Source organism: Pollicipes pollicipes, unplaced genomic scaffold (assembly GCF_011947565.3).
Source record: "Pollicipes pollicipes isolate AB1234 unplaced genomic scaffold, Ppol_2.1 Scaffold_6138;HRSCAF=7277_pilon_pilon_pilon, whole genome shotgun sequence".
Classification (NCBI taxonomy): Eukaryota; Metazoa; Arthropoda; class Thecostraca; order Pollicipedomorpha; family Pollicipedidae; genus Pollicipes; species Pollicipes pollicipes.
The window spans coordinates 6,622,464-6,643,330 of NW_023596818.1; the positions used below are offsets into that span (position 1 = coordinate 6,622,464).

Genomic DNA, 20,867 nt, shown 5'->3' on the forward strand with positions numbered 1-20,867 from the left:
CGTAAGCTAGCGGGGCTCCGCTCACGTCGGCCACGGGCGCTCCGCTCACGTCAGCTAGCGGGCGATCCGCTCACGTCGGCCACCGAGCGCTCCGCTCACGTCAGCTAGCGGCGATCCGCTCACGTCGGCCACCGGGCGCTCCACTCACGTCGGCCAGCAGGCGCTCCGCTCACGTCAGCTAGCGGGCGCTCCGCTCACGTCGGCCACCGGGCGCTCCGCTCACGTCAGCTAGCGGGCGCTCCGCTCACGTCGGTCACCGGGCGCTCCGCTCACGTCAGCTAGCCGGCGCTCCGCTCACGTCGGCCACCGGGTGCTCCGCTCACGTCAGCTAGCGGGCGCTCCGCTCACGTCAGCTAGCGGGCGCTCCGCTCACGTCAGCTAGCGGGCGCCGCGCTCACGTCAGCCACCGGGCGCCGCGCTCACGTCGGCCGCCGGCACGCCGGAGAAGCGGAACTCCTGGAAGAGGAAGCGGTCGAGCGGCAGCGGCGGCAGCTGACGTCGGCTGATCTCCAGCTGCAGCTGGTGGATGGCCGTCCACACGAGGAACTGCTGGGGGCGCGAGTACACCATCTCGGCCCGCACCGGGTGGTGCCGGTTGTGCGCGCCGCCCTCGCCATGCTGCCGCAAGCACAGCATCCGCCCGGGGTCCGGCGACACGCCCAGGAAGGTGTGCACCCTCTCCAGCTGGGCCCACGGCTCCGACTGACGGCACGCAGAGGTCACGAAGAGGTCACACGGCCTGGCTCGTGGCAGATAACGGATCCCGACTCCCCGGTTCGATTCTCCGCGGCGTCCGTCCCGCCTGTCAGGGTGAGAGGGGATATATATATATATATATATATAATATATATATACATATATATATATATATATATATATATATATATATATATATATATAATATACGCCATACAGCCTCAGCAGCTGAGTGCGTCGTAAAGGCCCAATAACGAAGGTTACAGGAAACGCATATCTCCATCGGCCGTGCGCACGTGAACCTTATCACTGGGGGCCGTTCGTCACCATTTACCACAAATTCTCCATTCACAGACGGATCCATTTTTGATGGGTTACGTTAAATCTTCGCGTTGTCAGCCACCAATGAAACAAGGACGGCCCAAACTTGAGCTGCACCGGTTTGTAACAACACGCAGAAACATAGGTCGTCATGACGTAACCTGTTTCTTTATTTACCTTTGCAGGATCCAACCTACCTTTACATCGTTGTTCGTTACCTGCTATGCATGCCATTTGAGGGAGACAGAAAATCATGCAGGAGAAGGACAGTCGTCAGGCTAAAGCAGGACAATGCATCAAGGCGGAGCACTTCCCCCTCAAAACGTAAAAAAAATATTTGTGGAGAAAACTATGAAATGACGTCACTGAGGTTCGGCGCGCAAAAAGACACACTCTCGTAATGTTCTGCTGTGTCGTACGTGACAGCCAAATCCAGGCTGGTGCTTTTCAATCTTCTCACACTTCCCTTTAGCAAAGAGCGGATAGCACGATTTCGTTCCACGCAAAGGCACGTTTGGAGAATTCCGCCAAAACACCCCAAACATCTAAGAATAACTTGTGTATACCAGGCGCTTCCAGCTTGGGGAAGGGGATTCCCCAGCCCCAACGGGAAATATCTCAAACTGTGGACAATTTTGAGTTATTGTGCTTTTACCACATACAATGGCATTCACCGCAAGAACTGAGTCAAAAATATATGCTATAGTAGCGAAAGGCGAGAGCGGTGTATCCACTGACATGGAGTGTTCAGGGACGGGGGAGACAGGTACCGACGGTCCAATGCTGTCACGTGATTTACATTGGCCGTGTACAAGCACTGTGTAGAATACTCATCTGGGCCTTTTAGCCGCTTGTCTTGTTCGCAATAAGAGGTTAGAATACACATGGTTTGTTTTAGTTGGGTTTTGTTGCTCGGTTCGGGGATAGCCATAACTTGATGCAGGCCGGGAGCACTGTGTGTGGTCATGTACCTCAAAAATCAGAATAACAGACAAAAAGCGTAATCAAATTTACGCGCGGGCTCCTCCAAGATGGGACTCAGTCTTCCAGTCTTCAAAAATTGACGGTCAGCGTATACCGCTCGCCGCCAGAGGACGCATGGTGCGTGCCTGAGTTTTTTACATCTGGTTTGCAGCCAGATCACAATGATGTCACAGCGGGCTCTCATTTTCGTGATGCCAAAGCGCGGTAGTGGGCTATCTGTCCACGCTGAGCTGATCATCGTATTACCCTCCGCAACCTTGCGTGCATGCCATGCATCACGCCTCCTGCAGCCCACCAAAGCAGGCGGTACTTACCGTGACGAATATCACGTAGATTGGTCAGGAGTCAGATTATCCCACACCGGACTTGCCCATATGACGTTTGTCTCTCACTGACATGGCTTGATGTGACAGGGGTGTCAGAGATGCAGAGAACTACGGGCAATGCTTTTAAGGAACGGCTTACCTGCAGGTTCTCGTAGTGTATCACAAGAAGGTCGTCAGTCTGCTCGAGCCATTGGATGTTGAATTCGAGCCAGCTCTGTGCGTAATACTCAATAAATGTTTGCCAATCTGGAATGATTGCCAAATCGGTTAAGACGTGCATCATCTTGCAGTGCCGGTGTTCATGGTGTAACTGTTGATATTTTCCACGTTTCAATGAAGATCACTGAATCACCCGAGCTCATCCTCTGTTAAACATCCCAATGCAGCATTGGCATTCCCTCTGCCTTCGATTGCATCAATCACAAATCACGATCTCGCCTATCACTCAGCGCCAGTTGGGCTGACGAGCTTCGTCACAGAATGACGTCACGAGCCTTCGTCATAGCTTTGACCGGTGCGCGGACAAAAAGTGGAATGTAATAAGTGCGAGCAGGTAATTCAAATAACGTTCTCGCATGGATGCAAGTCGTTGGTTGATTCCGTTAGGTCGTACCATTGCTGTGCATTGGATGGCCTATCTAGTTCACAGAGGTAATTCGGTCTGACCGCCTGAGTGACCTTGAATGAAGGCATTGTTGATAACGATCGAGACTATCTTTTACTGCTATGGATGCATTTTTGTTCGGACCATCGTCCTATTCTGGTGTGTTTGCTTGTACGAAACGTTTCGGTCATTTTAATCCTCGACCATCGTCAGGAGTTACTGAGTGCTGAAAAGGACTGAATAATGTTGAGCTTTCAGTCATGCACACAGCACAGTCCAAATTTTGCTCCTCGGAATTGCTGTGATCCAAACTTCGGATTATGCGTACAGGACTCAGAAGTGATTGGAATCATCTCATGTTGGGGGAGAGGGGGGGGGGAGCAAAGGGCGACACCATTTTTAGTTATCTGCTTTCAGATCTCAGGTTATCTTATCCCCCATTAATATATTATCTTAACCCCTTATCTTATCCCCATTATCATATTATTTCCTTTCAGATTATCCTACCCCCCCTTAAAATGATCAGCTGACGCTCAATTTCCAGAGCGTTGGGGCTAAAGCCCCTACCCCCTCCGCGGTTTGCGCGCCCCTTCCAGCCAGCGCCCTACGGCTCCTCCCGATTAGCTCAGGGGTGGAGCGGAAGAGTGGAGCAGAGGTGCGGGTTTTTCTTGGACGGAAAGCCTGTTGGGTGGCTTGGTAGCCGCCGGTATAAGAAGAGGTTTCCTTTCCGCTCGCTGGCGTACCTTCAGGGGTTAACAGCCTCGCGGGAAAGGTGCCGTGATGTCCCGGGGGGGCACGCGATGTGATAGGAAACTGCTCGTTTTGGGGCTTTGTTCTTAGTTTTCTTATTGTGCTGAAACTATTACGCAAAGCTATGCTGGAACTACATAGGTAGGCATGTATGCACAAGCGAAGCCATCTGTCTATTTCCTTTTGTATGGTCTTGATCCTCATGAAAATCGGAACGACGCCCTTATTCAGGGTGTCTGGAACCGTTGTGATCATGGATTAGGAGTGCTTAAAAGGTTAACGTGACAAAGGTGCCGGAAACAACATCCTTCAATGTTGGAATGTAGGTGCTATGCCAAATTTAAAGAGATTTGGTGCGGCTGCTGCGCCCTTTCTATACCGTAGTTCCCGCCCACGCCGTGAAATGTTTCATTGTCCATCCCCGACAGACAGTATGATTTTGCGAAGTCTGGCATCCAGCATATGTAGGCATCCCATAAATGGCGATAAAGTCTCGGCAGATAAATTTTTAGCAAATCCAAAAGCTAAAAATGTTTTAAGCTCAAGAAAAGACGATTCTTTCCTGAGTCAAATAGTTGTATTTTAGCGTCACGCGGCAGCACTCCCAATAAGGCAGTTAGAAGTAAGACGACTACGTAGCCACGGTGCCACTCGAATGTTCAGTTCAAAAGGGGCTTTTGAATCCGACTGAATTCATAATGTATCATGACGCCATTCTAAAACTTTATCTCAAGGGGCGAACGTTTCAAACAACCAGTTCGTAAGGGATCATCCGATGCCTCTAACGGAACACAGCAGATCACTTTAAGGCAACTCGAAGGGAACACAGCAGGCCTCTTCAAGGGACATGACAGTCCAGTCCTCGTCATGACCCCAGCCGGCTGAATTCGGCGCACTCGCCGAATGCTCGTGCCTCACCTTCTCCCCGGAAGTGCTCAAGAGGGTGGGGGTCGTTCTCGACGTGCACCGAGCTGGAGAACTGGTAGTGGCGCGAGGACAGTATGACCTTGAACGGGTCACGGATGATGAGGATCGCCCGGCGTGCTGTGATGTCCATGGGGTACGCCGCGAAGTCGATGCTATTTATTGTCTGATCGGGATCTGCAAGCCATGCGCAAATGAATGCTGATTGAATGCTTTTAGTGAATGTGATTGTTTAAAGCATGCATAATCTCGCCGTCAGCAGCAGCAGCGGTGATGTTCGCTTCCTGGCACATCGCATTGCTGTGGTAGATGCATGCCGGTGCACGGTTGCAAGCTTCGACGCCGACCAAGAGAGATTCGCAGCCATCTACACAGCGACGCGCGAAGCCCGCGGCGGGGCCCCCAACCCGGCACGTCCTGTCGCGTCGAGAAGACTGCCGTCACGCGCCATGCCACGCCGTATCGTGACCGGTTTCGGGTTACCGGACCGGACCGGTCGGCCATCTGTCCAGGCCCCGCTCGCCCCCCCCCCCCCCTCCCCCACTGCGGGCTCTGGGTACACGTCGACCCCGAGGCATACCATCTGGCCATGAAACACTGCTTTTAGGCTTAAGCTCTTGATGAGAATGCTGCGGTTGGCTGAACACTCGAACTACAACTGACATTACAAAGCGCAGGCGTTTACGCGACCTGAAAAGGAGCTACGTTTACCACAAACCGAAAATCCTGCACTGTCACTGGAAGCGGTACAGCTAATTCAACGTGACCCAATCAACCTCTTTCGATTTGTGGTCGGGAAATCAACACTTCACCAACAAACAGGAGAACGTGCTACATACCATGAATGACTCGCGGAATGGCGGATCCGTGCGTCTTCGTAACGATGACGTTCTGGGCGAATATGTTCTGCAGCTCGCCGAGAAAGCCAGGCAACGCAAGAGCCTCCGGGTCAGAAATCGGAACCGTAAGCCTGAAATACGTGTTCCCAATGAGTGTCCTCGTTCAAAAAAGCACGAAACGAACCAACGACCAAAACATCACCGAACCTGCAGACATGTGAGATTATCACTATCACATGGGAGTAGGGAAAGCATGAGGGGGGGGGGGGTGGGGGGGAACGGCCCATCTTTTGTCTTTTGCAATGTGTTCTGAATCGCTCCGAGCAGCGGGTTCAGCATGTTTTAGCTGCTTTGAAAAGACCATTTTCCACGTATTTGGTCACGATGTTTTTGAAGTTAAGCAACGTTGTAGACATGACCCTGGTGATAAACCGGTGCAGCGGCCCGTTCTTCCAGAGGCACCACATTCAAAATTTTGTTTCTCCTGTCTCTGATTGCGTGATGACAACATAATCGACCGGTTTTACTTCGATACAATCAGGAGTGATCACATCATATAAGGTGTCGACAGACGACCAGAAAATCTCACTTCACACACGTTTATAAGGATTAACGGAACGAATGTGGCATCGTCTATTTCTAGCAAGCGGGCAAAATCCGAACACCTTTTCAACGTTTTTTTTTATAATCATTTCACTGTCATAGAAGTACACAACTACGTCACATGACTTGGAGAACCAAGTTCGGGTATGCGCGACTTGCAATCAATAAACGACCATCAACAAAATTCAAAATTCGTGAGCAGGCTGTGCTCGCCAATAGGTAGCCAGCCGGCGATGAAGTCGCACACAAACACAAACCATTGCGAATGAACGGTGGTTTATAAACTGCTGATGAATTGCTGGCGAATACCCGATCTTGGAAAAACTTCGGAAAATCAGAAGATTTATGAAAATAATCACCAGACCAAGTCATCCCCTGACGTGGACATTTACATGGCCTTATTTGGACCACGGGTAATTCCCTTTGTATTTTTACCATAGAGTATGCCTCAACAGTGTCAACAACAGTGTCAACTGGTCGCTAATAATTGCCTGGATACCGATTACTGGGCTCATAGGGAGGCATTACATTTTATTTTAACTGTTCAACAAGATATCCTGCCAAGTCTTTTCAATAATTGCAAATGAATACATCTCTAACAACCGCATCGTTCTAACCCATCACGTCTAACAAACTTTCTTTGACATTAGCTTTTCTACTTTTCTTCAGAAATCGCAGCGCGAGAGCATCGATGGCATTACTTGATGTTGCTATGTATGGCCACTGTCCGTCGCTCCATGTGAACTGGGGCTCTCCGTAGTGGCTGGCTGTGAAGTTGAGCTTGGCCAGCCAGCTGTTGTGGTCCATGGATATCTTCCGCGAGTACTGTCCGGATCCCGTGAAAACTCCGACTGACACCTCGATGAGGAACCTCAACCACGTGTTGCCAGACCGCGGATGGGATACTAGGTACACAAGATGGTCCATAGTTCTCCTCTTGGCAAACCTGAAAGAAAGAGATGGTGTTACTTCGCTGCCTGGGTGATCACGTGGTTGGAATGTTGACGTTTTCAGCAGGGATCTACAGCAGACGGCAGGGTCCAGCGCTCCGGGCCCAGCGGTGCGTCGGTTTCCTCTCACGCACAGGGAGAAATGTGATAATTGTTTGAACTACTATCTCCATTAACGGTGCTGTCAGGAACGAGGCCAAATACCGCGCATGTCTTATCTTGACTATGACCATGCTTTCAAAGAGAGCAGCCACTGATCGCAGGTTCATACAGTTTTAATAGGAATAAGAAGGTCGCAACCTCCTATCGATCCTAGAAACGTTTTATGCAGTGACACAATTTTACCCTAATTTCACCTCATTCGTTTGACTGAAATAGAGACATAAATCCCTCAGATAAGAGAGGCAGTCCACAGCTGCACGGGTGGGAAACGTACCCACGCCGGGACTCGAACCCGCAATCTTCGATTTATGAGCCGACGGTTCACCTCATCCGTCTGACTAAAGGGAGACATAAATCCCTCGGATAGGAGAGGCAGTTCACAGTTGCACGGATGGCAAACGTACCCACGGCGGGACTCGAACCCGCAATCTTCGGTTTAGGAGACCGAACGCCTTATCCATTAGGCCACGCGGGCTACGCCGTGGGGTAATTTTAAACTTTAATCTCACCTCATTTATCTGACTAAAATGGAAAACATAAAATCCTGCAACGGAACAGGTGAAGCACTGAGCAGCTGCCCGAATGTAGAAAGCGTACCCACGGCGGGACTCGAACCCGCAATCTTTTGGTTAGGGAGCCCTGACGCCCTTTTCATTAGACACGCAGGCTGCATCCCGTAGCCAATTTTACCTTAATTTCACCATCATTTGTCTAATTAAAATGGAAGGATCGTATATCCTTCAATGGGAGAGATAAAGTAGTAAGAAAAATAAGTAAAAATAGAGTACACATGGAAAACGTATCCACGGCGGGAACTCGAACCCGCAATCTTCGGTTTAGGAGACCGACGCCTAATCCATTAAAATCCTTCAATGGGAGAGATAAAGTAGTTAAAATCCTTTAATGGGAGAGATAAAGTAGTAGGAAAAATAAAATAAAAATAACGTACACATGGAAACGTACCCACGGCGGGACTCGAACCCGCAATCTTCGGTTTAGGAGACCGACGCCTTATCCATTAGGCCACGCGGGCTGCACTGTGAGACCTGATGGATAAGGCGTCGGTCTCCTAAACCGAAGATTGCGGGTTCGAGTCCCGTCGTGGGTACGTTTTCAATTTGTGCAGCTATACAGCGCTTTACCTCTTCCATCCAACGAAAGCGAATCTAAAACATTGAAAAAGCTAACGGAACGTGTTGAAGCCATGCTGGATCACGAATACTCGTCACAGTGGCACGAGGAGGAGGAGGAGGAGGAGGAAGAGAACACTCATATTGACAAAGGCGGCACGTGCCCGAGTGTTTTATGGACCTAGGCAATGTGAGAAGGGGTGATGATATCCTCCGGTGCTTTTTACACACGCATTAAGATCAATTGTAGTGAGCGTGCCTGAAATTGGTGACCTTTCGTTAACTCCCACTGTCACTTCCTTTTTAAGCAAAATCGAGCTCACCTTCATTATCCGAAAGTGATTCCGGCAATGGCTTCGTGAGCCCGTGCGGCCAATCACGGACTGGAGGAGCGGAACATGGAATCCACGAATTTGGTCTTCATCGATCGATGTGCCACTTAGTGGGCCATAACACTGTCTATTGCATCAACGCTTATCTCATTCCAGCGATGTGTGCATAGTAATGACTCGGCGATGTCCCGAGTCATCGTGTATGCGTCTTTCCCTCTAGTCACATGATTCACAGCAGTGGCACGAATGATTAAAAATAAATGATGCGCTCGAATAGGCCTAAAGATCCAAAAGAAAGCGAATGCGCGGGCTATACGTGCTGGAACAGAACAGTAACATTCTCTCGCTGTACTTCAGCAGCGAGGCTAGCGGTGTATTCGCAACGACCCGGGCGACAAAGGTGATATGCCAGCGACGTCAACCATGATTTCATGCCCCATAGTTTCAGCACCGTTTGGCATTCACGGCGACCCGGACAGCAAAGGTTATACCTGACATCACGCATAATTTTTTTCTGGATGTGCGGAAATGCTTGTCCTCGACTCAAACGGAATAAGGCAAATATGGCACAACACACTCATTTTTAAAAATATTAATTTGCGTGTCTAGGACCGACCGCGAGTGATACTAACTTGTCTTTAACCGAATAAAGAGCAAATATGTGGTGTTACAAAAGTTTATGCAGTTTATTACGGAGAAGCAAAATTTGCAGTTCCCATGCTTATGAACACTCATAGTACATACAAACGGGACTTTTGTGTCTTTGCATGCGTGGTGACTGTCACGACAGCAACGAAGATGTCAACAGAAAGAGATGACGCAGAATCTATGCTGTCGACTCGATAAATAACATCATACCCCACAGATTCTGCTCCGACTGGTGTTCGCAGCGACCGGGACGACAAAGATTCCACATGACGTCACCGAACGCGCTGAACCTTTTCCTGCGATTCGATCGAAATGAGACAGAAATGGCGCAACATATTAATTATAAATAGGCGAATTTGCGTGCCAAGGACCGACCACGAGTAGTGAAAAAGTGTTTTATGCGTTGTAAAAAGCATAATTTACGTTTCCTTTTCTAAGGAGCACGTAAAGAGCCTGCAAACAAAATATTGTTTCCTTGCATGCACAGCTATTGCACGACAGTTACGAAGATGTAGACAAAAAGCGAGTCGTGCCGCGAAGACGTCTGGCAAATATTCTACGAGGCGTCACGTAGATTAAAACATTCTTGGTACGCTGTCAATGCACCCTAGGTGCCGATTCAAAAACTAGGCCGCGACGACCACACTGCCTATTGGCCTCTCTGCAGAACCCACATACCAGTCAACCGTACGCGGTGGCCACGAATTTCGGTCAACTGATTTTCATCGAAAGTTTTGTTGAAATATGGGCTAGCTGAGTATCAAAATTTTCTGTGCCTGACCTAAAGTGTCGGTTTATCACCGTGTGACGTCACTGAGCTAATCCATTGCTCTCAAAGGTCTGCACGGCGGACGGTGCTCCGTTCCGTGTCCCAGGCTTTGTGAGCACCCCTGCTTCATATCCATAATGATTCTGGAGGCGTCAACGTAACGAAGCCTCATGACATCTAGTAAGGGAGGAAAGGGGGAGGTGAAAACGAAATGAAAAATTGTCCTGTTAATGTCTTAATGTGTTTTGGGAAGGTTTTGGTGAATTTCGGTGAAATACTGAGTTAGCTTAGCGAACAATAGAGAGCAAGGTCGCCACCAAGGGAGACAGAGCTCCTTCCATGAGTATGAAGCGATTACACGATGAGCTTCACCACGACGATGAAGGTCGTTATCATGTGCGTCATCTCGCCCGCGACCTTTACAAAAACCATTCCAAGTCAAGGCCAGGTCGTCTAAAACCTTGCAATTGTTGCTTTAGAGCAATGATGAAAGACATTTTACATTACCTCCGATCACTGTTTTCTATGAAGCATGTGAAGAATCTTCGTAATATCTGTATAGATCATGAAGTGCAAACTCACTCAAGACCTTAAGCAAGGTTTTAGAATGACCTCGGATGACCCGACAGTAAGACCCCTGCGAGTGAGTGGTGATGCGCACTGTGGCGAAACAGATTTTCTACATGTGCATATGAAGCTGAGAGAACCGGTCCAATGCAGCCAGTCAAAAGTTATAGATCATGTAAGGGGCTCAAGGGACATAGCCAAGGGGAAGGTCAAAGAGTCTTTGCCTTCCTCCCCCTCTTGATTCAAGAGATTGACACTAGATACTGGATGATTTTACAAGAATTCAGTCCAAACCGTAAGGTTTTTGAGAAATGACATTGCCTACCCCGAGGAAAATTTGGTTATTTGGGGCAGCGACGGTGCAGCAGGGATGAGAGCATACTTTTGCCGGCTAAAAATTTGGGGCTTTTTCCAAACTAAAACCATTGTAGCTACTCAAAGATCACCAATAGTTATATACAGGAGAGGCCCCATGACTGAGCTATCAGTAGTGTCGGTAGTATCAGTAGTATCAGTAGTATCAGCTAAATAGTACGAAATCGACCTCAGAAGACCCTTCTCGACATCAAGAGGGCTTTTTATCGGTCGTGAGTACACCCAATACCAACGAACTGGCCATGTTATAAGTTTCGTTATTCCGCGCTGATTGGCCACGTGGTAACCCGTTTTGGAGCACGACTTTGCGTTCAGGAATTTTCATGCTTGCTAAAGAGACTAACCTTACAGCGATTTGCTGCCGTCTTTATTTCCTCACTGGTTACGTCTCTATCAGTCGTCGTGAAAGACGCAGGAATAAACTTATGCTAATGTAAAATCCGGCGGCATCTCATGTGGAACGGCTCGTGCTAGGCCTGTATGCACGTGGGATGGAGACCTGATTTATGTGTTGTATGCACGTGGGATGGAGACCTGATTTATGTGTTGTATGCACGTGGGATGGAGACCTGATTTATGTGTTATGCACGTGGGAAGGATATGCACGTGGGAAGGAGACCTGATTTATGTGTTGTATGCACGTGGGATGGAGACCTGATTTATGTGTTGTATGCACGTGGGATGGAGACCTGATTTATGTGTTGTGTGCACGTTGTATGCAACGTGTTGTATGCACGTGGAGACCTGGTTTATATGTTGCGCTGATCCCTCTCGGTTCGTGTCACTACGGCCTCGTGAAACAGCGCCAGAAAAACAATCACGAACTGCGGAACAGATGAGTGCTACGCGAAAAAACTGCGGACATTCTGGAGTAAATGATCTTGAACAATGTCACAGCGAGAAGTAGCAAGAAACAGAACACATCTATACTGTGGGTCTAATGTACAAAAACCAACTGCGTGCAAATCCTTTGCCTTAACAGTTCAGCTTACAAGAACGCAGAAGAACAAATATCAAGAGTTAGCAAGACTTGCAATCAGTGTTCAAGTGCACCAGTCATACTCTTAATGGCACCGAAGCCTGCTGACCGTAAAACGTGCACAATCACAAGTGGCATTAAATGGTCTCGAGACCTTGAATTTTCGCGGTGGCCTCTTACGGTTCGGCGACAAGATGCCCCGGATCATTTTTGGGGCTTTCGTCGTTTTAGAAACCCAGCGTGCTGCGCCTTCTTAATTTCAGCTCCCTCTGGACGCCCCGGGACCGCTGCCCTTAAGACCCGGCAACCACGAAAGGCGATTGCTTGTAGCCCGATGTCCAGCCATCGCAAAGACCAGGAATCCATACGAGATGCGAGGTGTTGCACGTGCTCTGAAAGGAACCTTTCTCATTTGCCACTTGATGGGACGTTGAAAATTCTAGGGCGTTGGACATTTGGGCTTCGTCAGACCAACTTTCTCGCGATATAAATCAAAGACCCCAGAGAATGTGCGACCCAGTAATACACATTGTCTCGCGTTTACGATTCGGGAGATGAGAGCCACACCTCTTCAGTAAAAAGCGACATCCAAACGTATTCGGCCCAATGCGTCACACCATTGGCAGTAATCACCTGAGCAACAAAGGTATTGGGAGTGGCTGAATCATGACCGCAGGGAGCAGCGGTATCAGCGAGCCGGCAGCGTGCGGTCCGCCACAGCGCGTCCGAGAGGTCGTGCCGGCCGCTCGTGACCGTTATTTGAGAGAACTGATAACTGTAACGGTTCGGCTGAAACGCGCTGTGACCGGCCCTCGTCGTAACCGCCTCGCCCGTCGTTGGCGGCTCCATTCGACATACACGTGCTGGTGCTCCAGGCGGTCGCCGGGTCGGCGCAGGGGCTGGGCGGAACATCGGCGCCTCATGCTTGCGGAGGCGCCCCGGCCACCTCGAGCAGGCCTCCGTCGCCTGAGACGGTGCGGGAGCTCCGGTGACCGTCGGCTGATGGGTCCGGTGACGTCACGCGGCCCGACCTGACCCGGCGCCGGCGCCCCGAGCCTGCCCGCCTGTCTCGACAGCGCCGGCGGACAGCGCTATTCAGACGAACGCTCCCGCGGCGCCGCGGGGGCCGGCGGACAGCGCTGTTCAGACGAACGCGCCCGCGGCGCCGCGGGGGCCGGCGGACAGCGCTGCTCAGACGAACGCACCTGCGGCGCCGCGGGGGCCGGTGCGACAGTGCCCGGCGAGCCGTGCGAAAGTGAAACGCGTGAAACCGCGCGGGAACTGGGTATGCGTTGAGCTAGGCCTAGGGCCGGCTGCGTGGTTGTTGAGGTTCTTGAAAGTGTCGCATGCCATCGTTGCAACGCACGGGCCAGTTCAAGGTCAAGTGTACAGCGCGGAGACTAAGAAGGTGCGTTTTGCGGTCTGTGTTCGTTTTAATGACATTCTTTGCATCATGGCCAAATAAATCTACGCTACCAAGCTCTCATGTTTAAATAGAACTAATGGATGACACCCGCGGTGCCGTGACCGCGCTGGTCAAGCAACGCGGCAAGGCAACGGAAAGCCATCAGAGGTCAGGGTTTGTCACGGAAAGTTTCTGTCTTCGGTGCTCGGCTTGCGATTCAGCTTGGATATAACAGAGGGTTTGTGAATGGTGTGAGCTGTTGGGAGCTCTTGGTGTGCACCATTAGGGAAGTTGTTCCTCAAAACGCGAATGTAAAGCTCTTGGACGTAATTTCACTGCCACACAGCCACGCTCAGCCTTCTTATTTTGGGTCCCAAACAGAGTTGATCGCAGTGTTGCCTGGCGAAGTTGTTTCGCTTGTCACTGAGCATTTTCGCGGCAGTGGCGGCCTCATTGATAAATGTGCGTGATTAGGGCACTTTCTCTTGCTGACGACGTCGTGCGAAATTTCACCGGGTCCTTCATCGGTCTCCGCCAAAGCAAGCTCGGTCTCACCGCGCCCATCGTGATCCTGTCATCCAGGGACCTGTGGACCTGGACCATCCAGGGACCACTGACACCGGTCACGTGTACTGCACTGACGTTCACGGCGTCAGCAGTGTCGCCCAGATGAATACAGATACAAGCGCTACCCATTTCTGTTGCCCGTATTGCATCGCGACGCCGAAAGTTTGAGCGCATTGGTGGCGTTTTGAAGCGCTCAAGCCTGCTCTCAACCACCGGTGGCATGTGCACCATTCACTGATCTTACTGTAAAAAGATGTTGTTTGCATGTGAATCGGAAACTCTCGCCAATAGACATCGTCCGCGGGCAAAAAGTGCTCACGTGGCACGAGGCTGACTAGCGGCAATTCACGCTGGACTCCGCCACTCACGCTCCAGCCATGCGTACTAGTGGATCAGGTGTATGAATTCGCTCGATCATGACCGCGTTCGACGTCTTGCCGCCGACCATCCGCAAACGGAAGCCGAAACGTTTTAAAAACCGCGCGTAAACGGCGTGCACTTCGGTAACGACGTCGCGCGAGTGCTGCTCGCGAAGTGACATGGTTTTGATCGTGATTGTTATCTGACGCATACGCGTGTATGACCCTCCTGACCGGGGTGCGAGGTCGCCTGACAATTTCAGCACCGTGAGATGGTACATCCGTGTACCATCTCACGTACGGTACACGGTACGTGCACGCTGATGTACGGATGTACCATCAGCATGGTACATCCGTGAGAATGTTCCCTGACATGAGATAGGGAACAGCCGTCTCACCGCCATTGTGCCTGCGGCATGTGCGTGCGTGTATACGTATGCACCTGCAAGCGTGCATGTGCGCGTGTGTGGGGATGGGTGTACATGTGCGTGTGTGCATGTGCATGAGCTTGGGAACGGCGTATAGTTGTGTTCCCGAACGTATGCGACGCAACATCTGTAAGAAATTAATAGAAATAATGGGGTGAAGTCCCTCTTGGACATAAAAATGTTGCAGAGCTTGTAGACACGTTAAATCATGTTCTCGCCATCACGGATATACTGCAGATTAGCATCGGACCGACTTGCAGAAACGCGCCACAAACCCGCTAGACTCGCTAAAAACTCGCTAATTTTGGCAACAGTTGATGATGAAATATCACCGAGCAGCTTCGATGAACATAGATAAGATGTACAGCGAGTGCCATTTTCACGAATGGTTACGATACAAAACTTTCCAAAACCTCTTCAAAAAGCTTCAATTTCTTACTTTTAACGATACAACTTTTATAAGCAGCCTTTGACTGCAACTACTTCGCAGAAGTTCACAGATGCTTGTAAAGACGTATATACTGATTAAGTTGCGGGTCGCTGGTAACAAGCATGTGCATACTTGTTTGGGCAATTATGATGCCAGATGCCTACTTCCCGAAGCTTTCCATTGTCAAGAAAGCAGGAGGTTCTTTGTGACGTCTGACGCAGGTGAGACATAACAGACTCCTGTATCCAGCTGCTGCGTGCTGCGTGCCTGTCATTTTGTAGGTAGCAACACTACATGCAGTAGCAATGCGATTGATATGTAGTAAAATTATGTCAGCAATAATGATAAACAAGTTTTAACCTTATTTTGTGTCCGAAAAATGACATTTGGCTATTAAATGACAATGACATTTGATGAAAACAAATATTTTCTTGTCAAGTGTGAGGTATTTGCTAGCACTTCCTCACTTTATTTCCATCCCTACAAAGGTTTGCTACGCATAAGTCCCTCGCAAGAACGGCTACGGTGATAAATAGCTAACAATGAATTGCTGTGGCAACAATCTCAACCAGAAACAACTATGTGGACCAGGAGAGAATCCCACACCCTTGCATGTTTCGCTCAGAAATGATTTTTGGTGAACCACATCTCTACGGCAGACCAAAGTTATAATGGATATTAAGCGGAAGGGTTAGGTGCAACGTGAGAGGCAACCTTCTATTCGTGTGAAATGTGCAAAAAACGCTCGCTCAACAGCTATTTTTTGGTGTGCACAATCCGCATAAGGGACACTTAAAAACAGCCATTTCAGAATAAAGACTGCAATTATCTTCCTTGCACTCTCACATATGTTATTATGGGAGTGAAAATCCCTTCACCTGCCCACGAAAGCTCTTCTAATCTCCGACACCGCATTCATAACACTGTTCCGTAAAAACTCGCGGAAGCGTGATTTAGCTGCCGTGAGATCGCACTGATAGCAAGTGTAGTGGATGAAGAAAATCCGATTACGCTCATTGGATGACTCCTAGCCAAATATGACTGATGGGAAAGCGTGACTGGCTGAAACAGCAAAAGAGTTCTGGGTAGACCATCAAAAGAGCAGTTGACTGGCTGAGGGCATTGAGAGTCCCAATCAAAACTCGGAAGCATCTAAAAATGCATGAATCATGACACAGCACGGGCCGGGAATGATGCTGCGAACGGGACGCTAAACCTAAGGTTATGCACCTGGAAAAGCACCTAAAGCAATCCACCGAAAACGCTTCGTTTCTGCCCTAGCGTCAACACGATGCCCACTGCCTAGTTTGTGTTGCATTGACAGGTCACAGAATTGTACCGTAGCGCGGGATTTTGCACTCACGATATATTTTACACAAATCCTGCACTTTTGTCTTAGGTGTCTCTCATATACGCCACCAGGTTACATTCGAACCGTGCACACTCTTAGCAGCTTTCTTAGTGTTCCGCTCTCTTGCGTAACTGCTACCTTAATCGTGACAGCGGATACTCCAGGGAAACTTTAACTCCAGGCGAACTCAAACATTCTGCTGCAGCCGCATAATAATTTTAATAATTTATTTTAATGTACCCATCAACATACCCAGGGCCGAACGTCAAGCTTGGATACAGACGTACATTATGTTGGTGTCCAATGGAGCCGGAACCCCGATACCATATTTTTTTCGAGCTTTTCAAACATTTTTCAAATATTTTAGGCTTTTTTCGCCTCCCCAGATGCATATTATAACCCAACAGAACGACGACTGGTGCGTTCAAAACACGCGGGTCGCTCACCATGTGCGACATGAACAATATGAGAGTTCTGAGAGAAATAAAGGAGACAAATCTAACGCGCCAGAACAACTGGCTACCTTGATCAATGCACGGATAATCAAAGGTATAGAGGCCGAAGACCAGTCACGTGCGTATGCGGAGAGATTCGTCATAATAATCTGAAAAATGCTGGGCCTCACTGCTCAAGTGGTAATGTAACGATGTTGCATCGAACAAGCATCGCACACTAGGCAAGCAGCATGGCATGATAATAAGCCTTTAGACATTGTGAGATGACTGGATTCTGTCGAAGGAAACACAGACTATTAGCAAGAAGCATCCAGGGCCTCACTACAACTAATAAGCACAAGGAGTGGCAAATCGGACCCAAACTTAAACGTCCTTTTATGAATCTATGGGCATGACTGGCATGCTTCCAACCGAGGCGATGCAGTGCCTGCCGGATGGTGCAGGTACCAACAGGTACCGGTGCGCAGGTACTTACCAGGTTCGGTAGCGCGAGCAGCGTGACGTGGTTGAGCCAGGCTGTCGACGGCACCGTCCTGTCGTAGATCTCGTGCAGCGCTCGGCCGTAGTAAGTGCCCTTCTCCGGGCCGGCTGACTCTTCAGTCTCCTGACCGCCGCTGTGGCCAGTCTCGAGGCCCTTCAGGGTTGCGGCCTCCTCAGTCTTGCCGTCGCTGGCCGTCGGGCCCGCCTGGTAGCCAGCCGACTCGGTGATGGGGCGGGTTGTCGGCGGGGGAAAGGTCGAGCCTGTCAACACCATGGCACTGCCGAGGAGCAGCACGCCACTGACCATCAGGAGCGTGAGCAGCGTGCGTCGGGCCCAGCCCGGCTGTCGGCCGGGCGTCCAGCCGCGCGGCGCCAGCCCTCCGTTCGGAGCCGACCGCGTGTGGGCCATCCCCGCGCCTCGACCGGCGCCAGGAGCGGCCGGAGCCACACTGACGGGAGGTGTCGACCCGCCGCCGCCGCCGCTCGGCCGACAGCAGGCCGGTGGCGGATCGTGCCTGGTCGCGCGTGGGAGGGGAACAGGACCCGCCCCACGTCAGGAGCGGGAGGGAACGGACCCGCTGCACATCAGGAGTGGGAGGGAACGGGACCCGCTGCACGTCATGAGCAGGAGGGAACAAGACCCGCTGCACGTCAGGAGCGGGAGGGAACAGGACACGCTCCGCGTCAGGAGCAGGAGGGCAGCAGGACACACGCCGCTTCAAACACGGGAGGCAAGGGAGGGACCAGGACCCTCTTCACGTCAGCAATGGGAGAGGCAACGGGACCCACCCCACCCACGTGAGGTGAGGGAAGGGAGTCGAACTTACGCAGCAGCCGAGGCAATCACAGCTATGTTTCCATCGGTGAATTGGCCAGCCAATCATAACAGTTCGATCATAGATCACGCGAGCTCATTGGTTTGTCGTCAGCGACGACGGCGTTTGGGTTCACTGTGATAATCGGTACGCGTGGCTGAATGCTTGGTAAGTGAACCACAACGCGACACGTGTGTGTCGCAGCCAAGTCTGTGGAACCCGCGTGCAGAATCGTGCAGAGCTCGATGTTGACAAGGCGCAGCGGTGTACAGTCAGAAGCCGGGAGAGTGTCAGTTCGGAGCCCGTGGCACAGTTGGCTGGCTGCCGGTAGGTCGCTCCTGAATAACTCAAACGGTACCTATACGCGATCTATAACAAAAAATCGTAGGAACACGTTTCTGCTGTAGGACTGCGAGCGGCAAGAGAGCTTATGCCCGTATAGGCTGTAGTTTGGCCATCAAGCCACCATGGCGTGCATTATGATGACGCTGATGATCTCAGTGGCGCACGTGTTGTGTGGGATGAAGAACATCTCTCGCGCAACCACGCGCATGTGGCGTTTTCTCGGGTTGCTGTCCACTCCTCGTCTCACTTCCTTAAGTGATGGTGCCGGGCATCTCATTTTCAGCCTTCAGTAGCCCATTATTATGACATTGAAAGCCACGCTGATGGCGCGGCAATGCTAAGATGAGCAACGTAATGAATATTGCATTAGCGACAACAGAAAAGGTGGGCCGATCGCACAAGCTGCAACAGGATAACGCAGACACCGACGATGACACCTGACTCGACGTGCGGCCGTCAACACGGTGCCGGTCCTCCGGTGCGGCGGAGTCGGAGCGGCCCCGCTCTCGGCAGCGGCGGAGCTGGCCGCGCCGCACTCTCAGGTCAGTGCTGAGTCACAGAACCGGCCGCTCTCTCGCCGGGTCACAGAAAGGGCGGCCGGCGCCTCTGTTCACGTGTTCACGGCCGGCGGCACAGCAGGGACGGCGCCGGGTATGTTGGGACGTATTACGTCCTCCGCGGGCCGGCGACGGCGCCGGGAATGTGGTACGTACTACGTCCCTCCGCGGCCGGGGACAGTGCCGGGTAGGTGGGACGTGCGTACGTCCTTCCGCGGCCGGGGACAGTGCCGGGTATGTGGGACGTACGTACGTCCTCCGCGGCCGGGGACAGTGCCGGGTAATGTGGGACGTGCGTACATCCTCCGCGGCCGGGGACGGCGCCAGGTATGTGGAACGTGCGTACATCCTCCGCGGCCGGGGACGGCGGCCGGGTATGTGGGACGTGCGTACATCCTCCGCGGCCGGGGACAGTGCCGGGTGTGTGGGACGTGCGTACGTCCTCCGCGGCCGGGGAGCAGTGCGGGTACGTGTGGGACAGTGCCGGTAATGTGGACATCCTCCGCGGCCGGGACAGTGCCGGGTGTGTGGGACGTGCGTACAATCCTCCGCGCCCGGGGACGGCGCCGGGTATGTGGGACGTTGCGTACATCCTCCGCGGCCGGGGACGGCGCCGGGTGTGTGGGACGTGCTTACGTCCTCCGCGGCCGGGGACAGTGCCGGGTGTGTGGGACGTGCGTACATCCTCCGCGGCCGGGACGGCGCCGGGTGTGTGGGACGTGCGTACGTCCTCCGCGGCCGGGGGCAGTGGCCGGGTGTGTTGGACGTGCGTACATCCTCCGCGGCCGGGGACGGCGCCGGGTATGTGGGACTGCGTACATCCTCCGCGGCCAGCGGCGGGTCATCGGCAGGTGCCGAGCTTCTCCCAAACACTCATCCGACCGGATGCACCAAATTTAAGTGACATATGTTTACAAACGAGAGGGAAAAACTACACCAGAAACCATCTCCGACACGTAAAGAGAGGAACAGCCACAGGATAGACCTTTTTATCATTTACTATCGCAATATTTTTTGGTCACTTGCTTTCGTCATTTCCTATCGCAACAGAAAAATCTGCAACTTTCTTGTGAAAAGCTGTTCTGGCAAACCTGACAGACTAGGGTGCATCAATGTAGTGTATTACCTAAATGCAATATCGACAGCTACAAACTTCATTCCATTCACTACAGTGGTGTCAACACAGCACTCTCACGAAGCATGACCACGAATTTACCCGACTGCGCATCTCTGGAGCACGTGCGACACGAACATGACAAGACATTAACACGACAAATAACGAAGAACACTGGCGTTCTTCAGACATACAATGACACCACGCGCCTCCAAAGATGGGAAAGCTTAGTCGGGGCGGATCCAAGGGGGAGCATGGGGCCATGGCCCCCTTGGGACCCGAAGGAGCCCATTGGCTCCGAGGGGGCCATTCGCCGGCCGAACAGGTGCAATTTGTTAACACAACTCGCAACAAAACTGGATATCCCTGTCATTTCAGGTGACCGAGAACGCGAAACTGAAGGGCCTATGAAGAGTCAAAAAAATCGTTCACACCGATCGGAAAAGTTGTGAATTGGAAATTTTAAGCCTCATTGCACTGCCTAGGGGGTCATGTCCTCCTCCGGGAGACCTATAGGCCCACTGGCAAGATCATTTCGATCGTTAAGAAGCAGTCCACGTTGCCCTTTATTTCTTTGCACTTGCTCGGAGGGGCCCTGCGCT

General features: G+C 51.4%; 1 protein-coding gene and 2 non-coding genes across 3 annotated transcripts; all 3 read right to left on the reverse strand.

Moving 5' to 3' along the window:
* Nucleotides 1-55: 55 nt before the first annotated feature.
* LOC119106379 (WSC domain-containing protein 2-like) lies at nt 56-4,777 on the reverse strand. Its single transcript, XM_037230012.1, has 3 exons — nt 4,600-4,777; nt 2,467-2,573; nt 56-702 (listed from the first exon to the last, which is right to left on the reverse strand). Exons 1-3 carry the CDS (start codon nt 4,736-4,738, stop codon nt 400-402), a joined length of 549 nt encoding a protein of 182 aa, XP_037085907.1. The 5' UTR covers nt 4,739-4,777; the 3' UTR covers nt 56-399.
* A 2,783-nt stretch (nt 4,778-7,560) lies between these two features.
* Nucleotides 7,561-7,634, reverse strand: TRNAR-CCU (transfer RNA arginine (anticodon CCU)). The gene has a single exon. It is a non-coding gene; the product is annotated as a tRNA-Arg (tRNA).
* A 485-nt stretch (nt 7,635-8,119) lies between these two features.
* On the reverse strand, nt 8,120-8,192 carry TRNAR-CCU (transfer RNA arginine (anticodon CCU)). Its single transcript has one exon. It is a non-coding gene; the product is annotated as a tRNA-Arg (tRNA).
* Nucleotides 8,193-20,867: the final 12,675 nt, after the last annotated feature.

Bases quoted from the DNA above. Each gene is read 5' to 3' on its own strand.
- LOC119106379 (XM_037230012.1), bottom strand. From the start codon at position 4,738: ATGGACATCACAGCACGCCGGGCGATCCTCATCATCCGTGACCCGTTC. The intron at 2,574-4,599 runs GTGAGGCACGAG...CAATCATTCCAG, and splicing joins TGAGCACTTCCGGGGAGAAG to ATTGGCAAACATTTATTGAG. The intron at 703-2,466 runs GTAAGCCGTTCC...GCGTGCCGTCAG, and splicing joins TACACTACGAGAACCTGCAG to TCGGAGCCGTGGGCCCAGCT.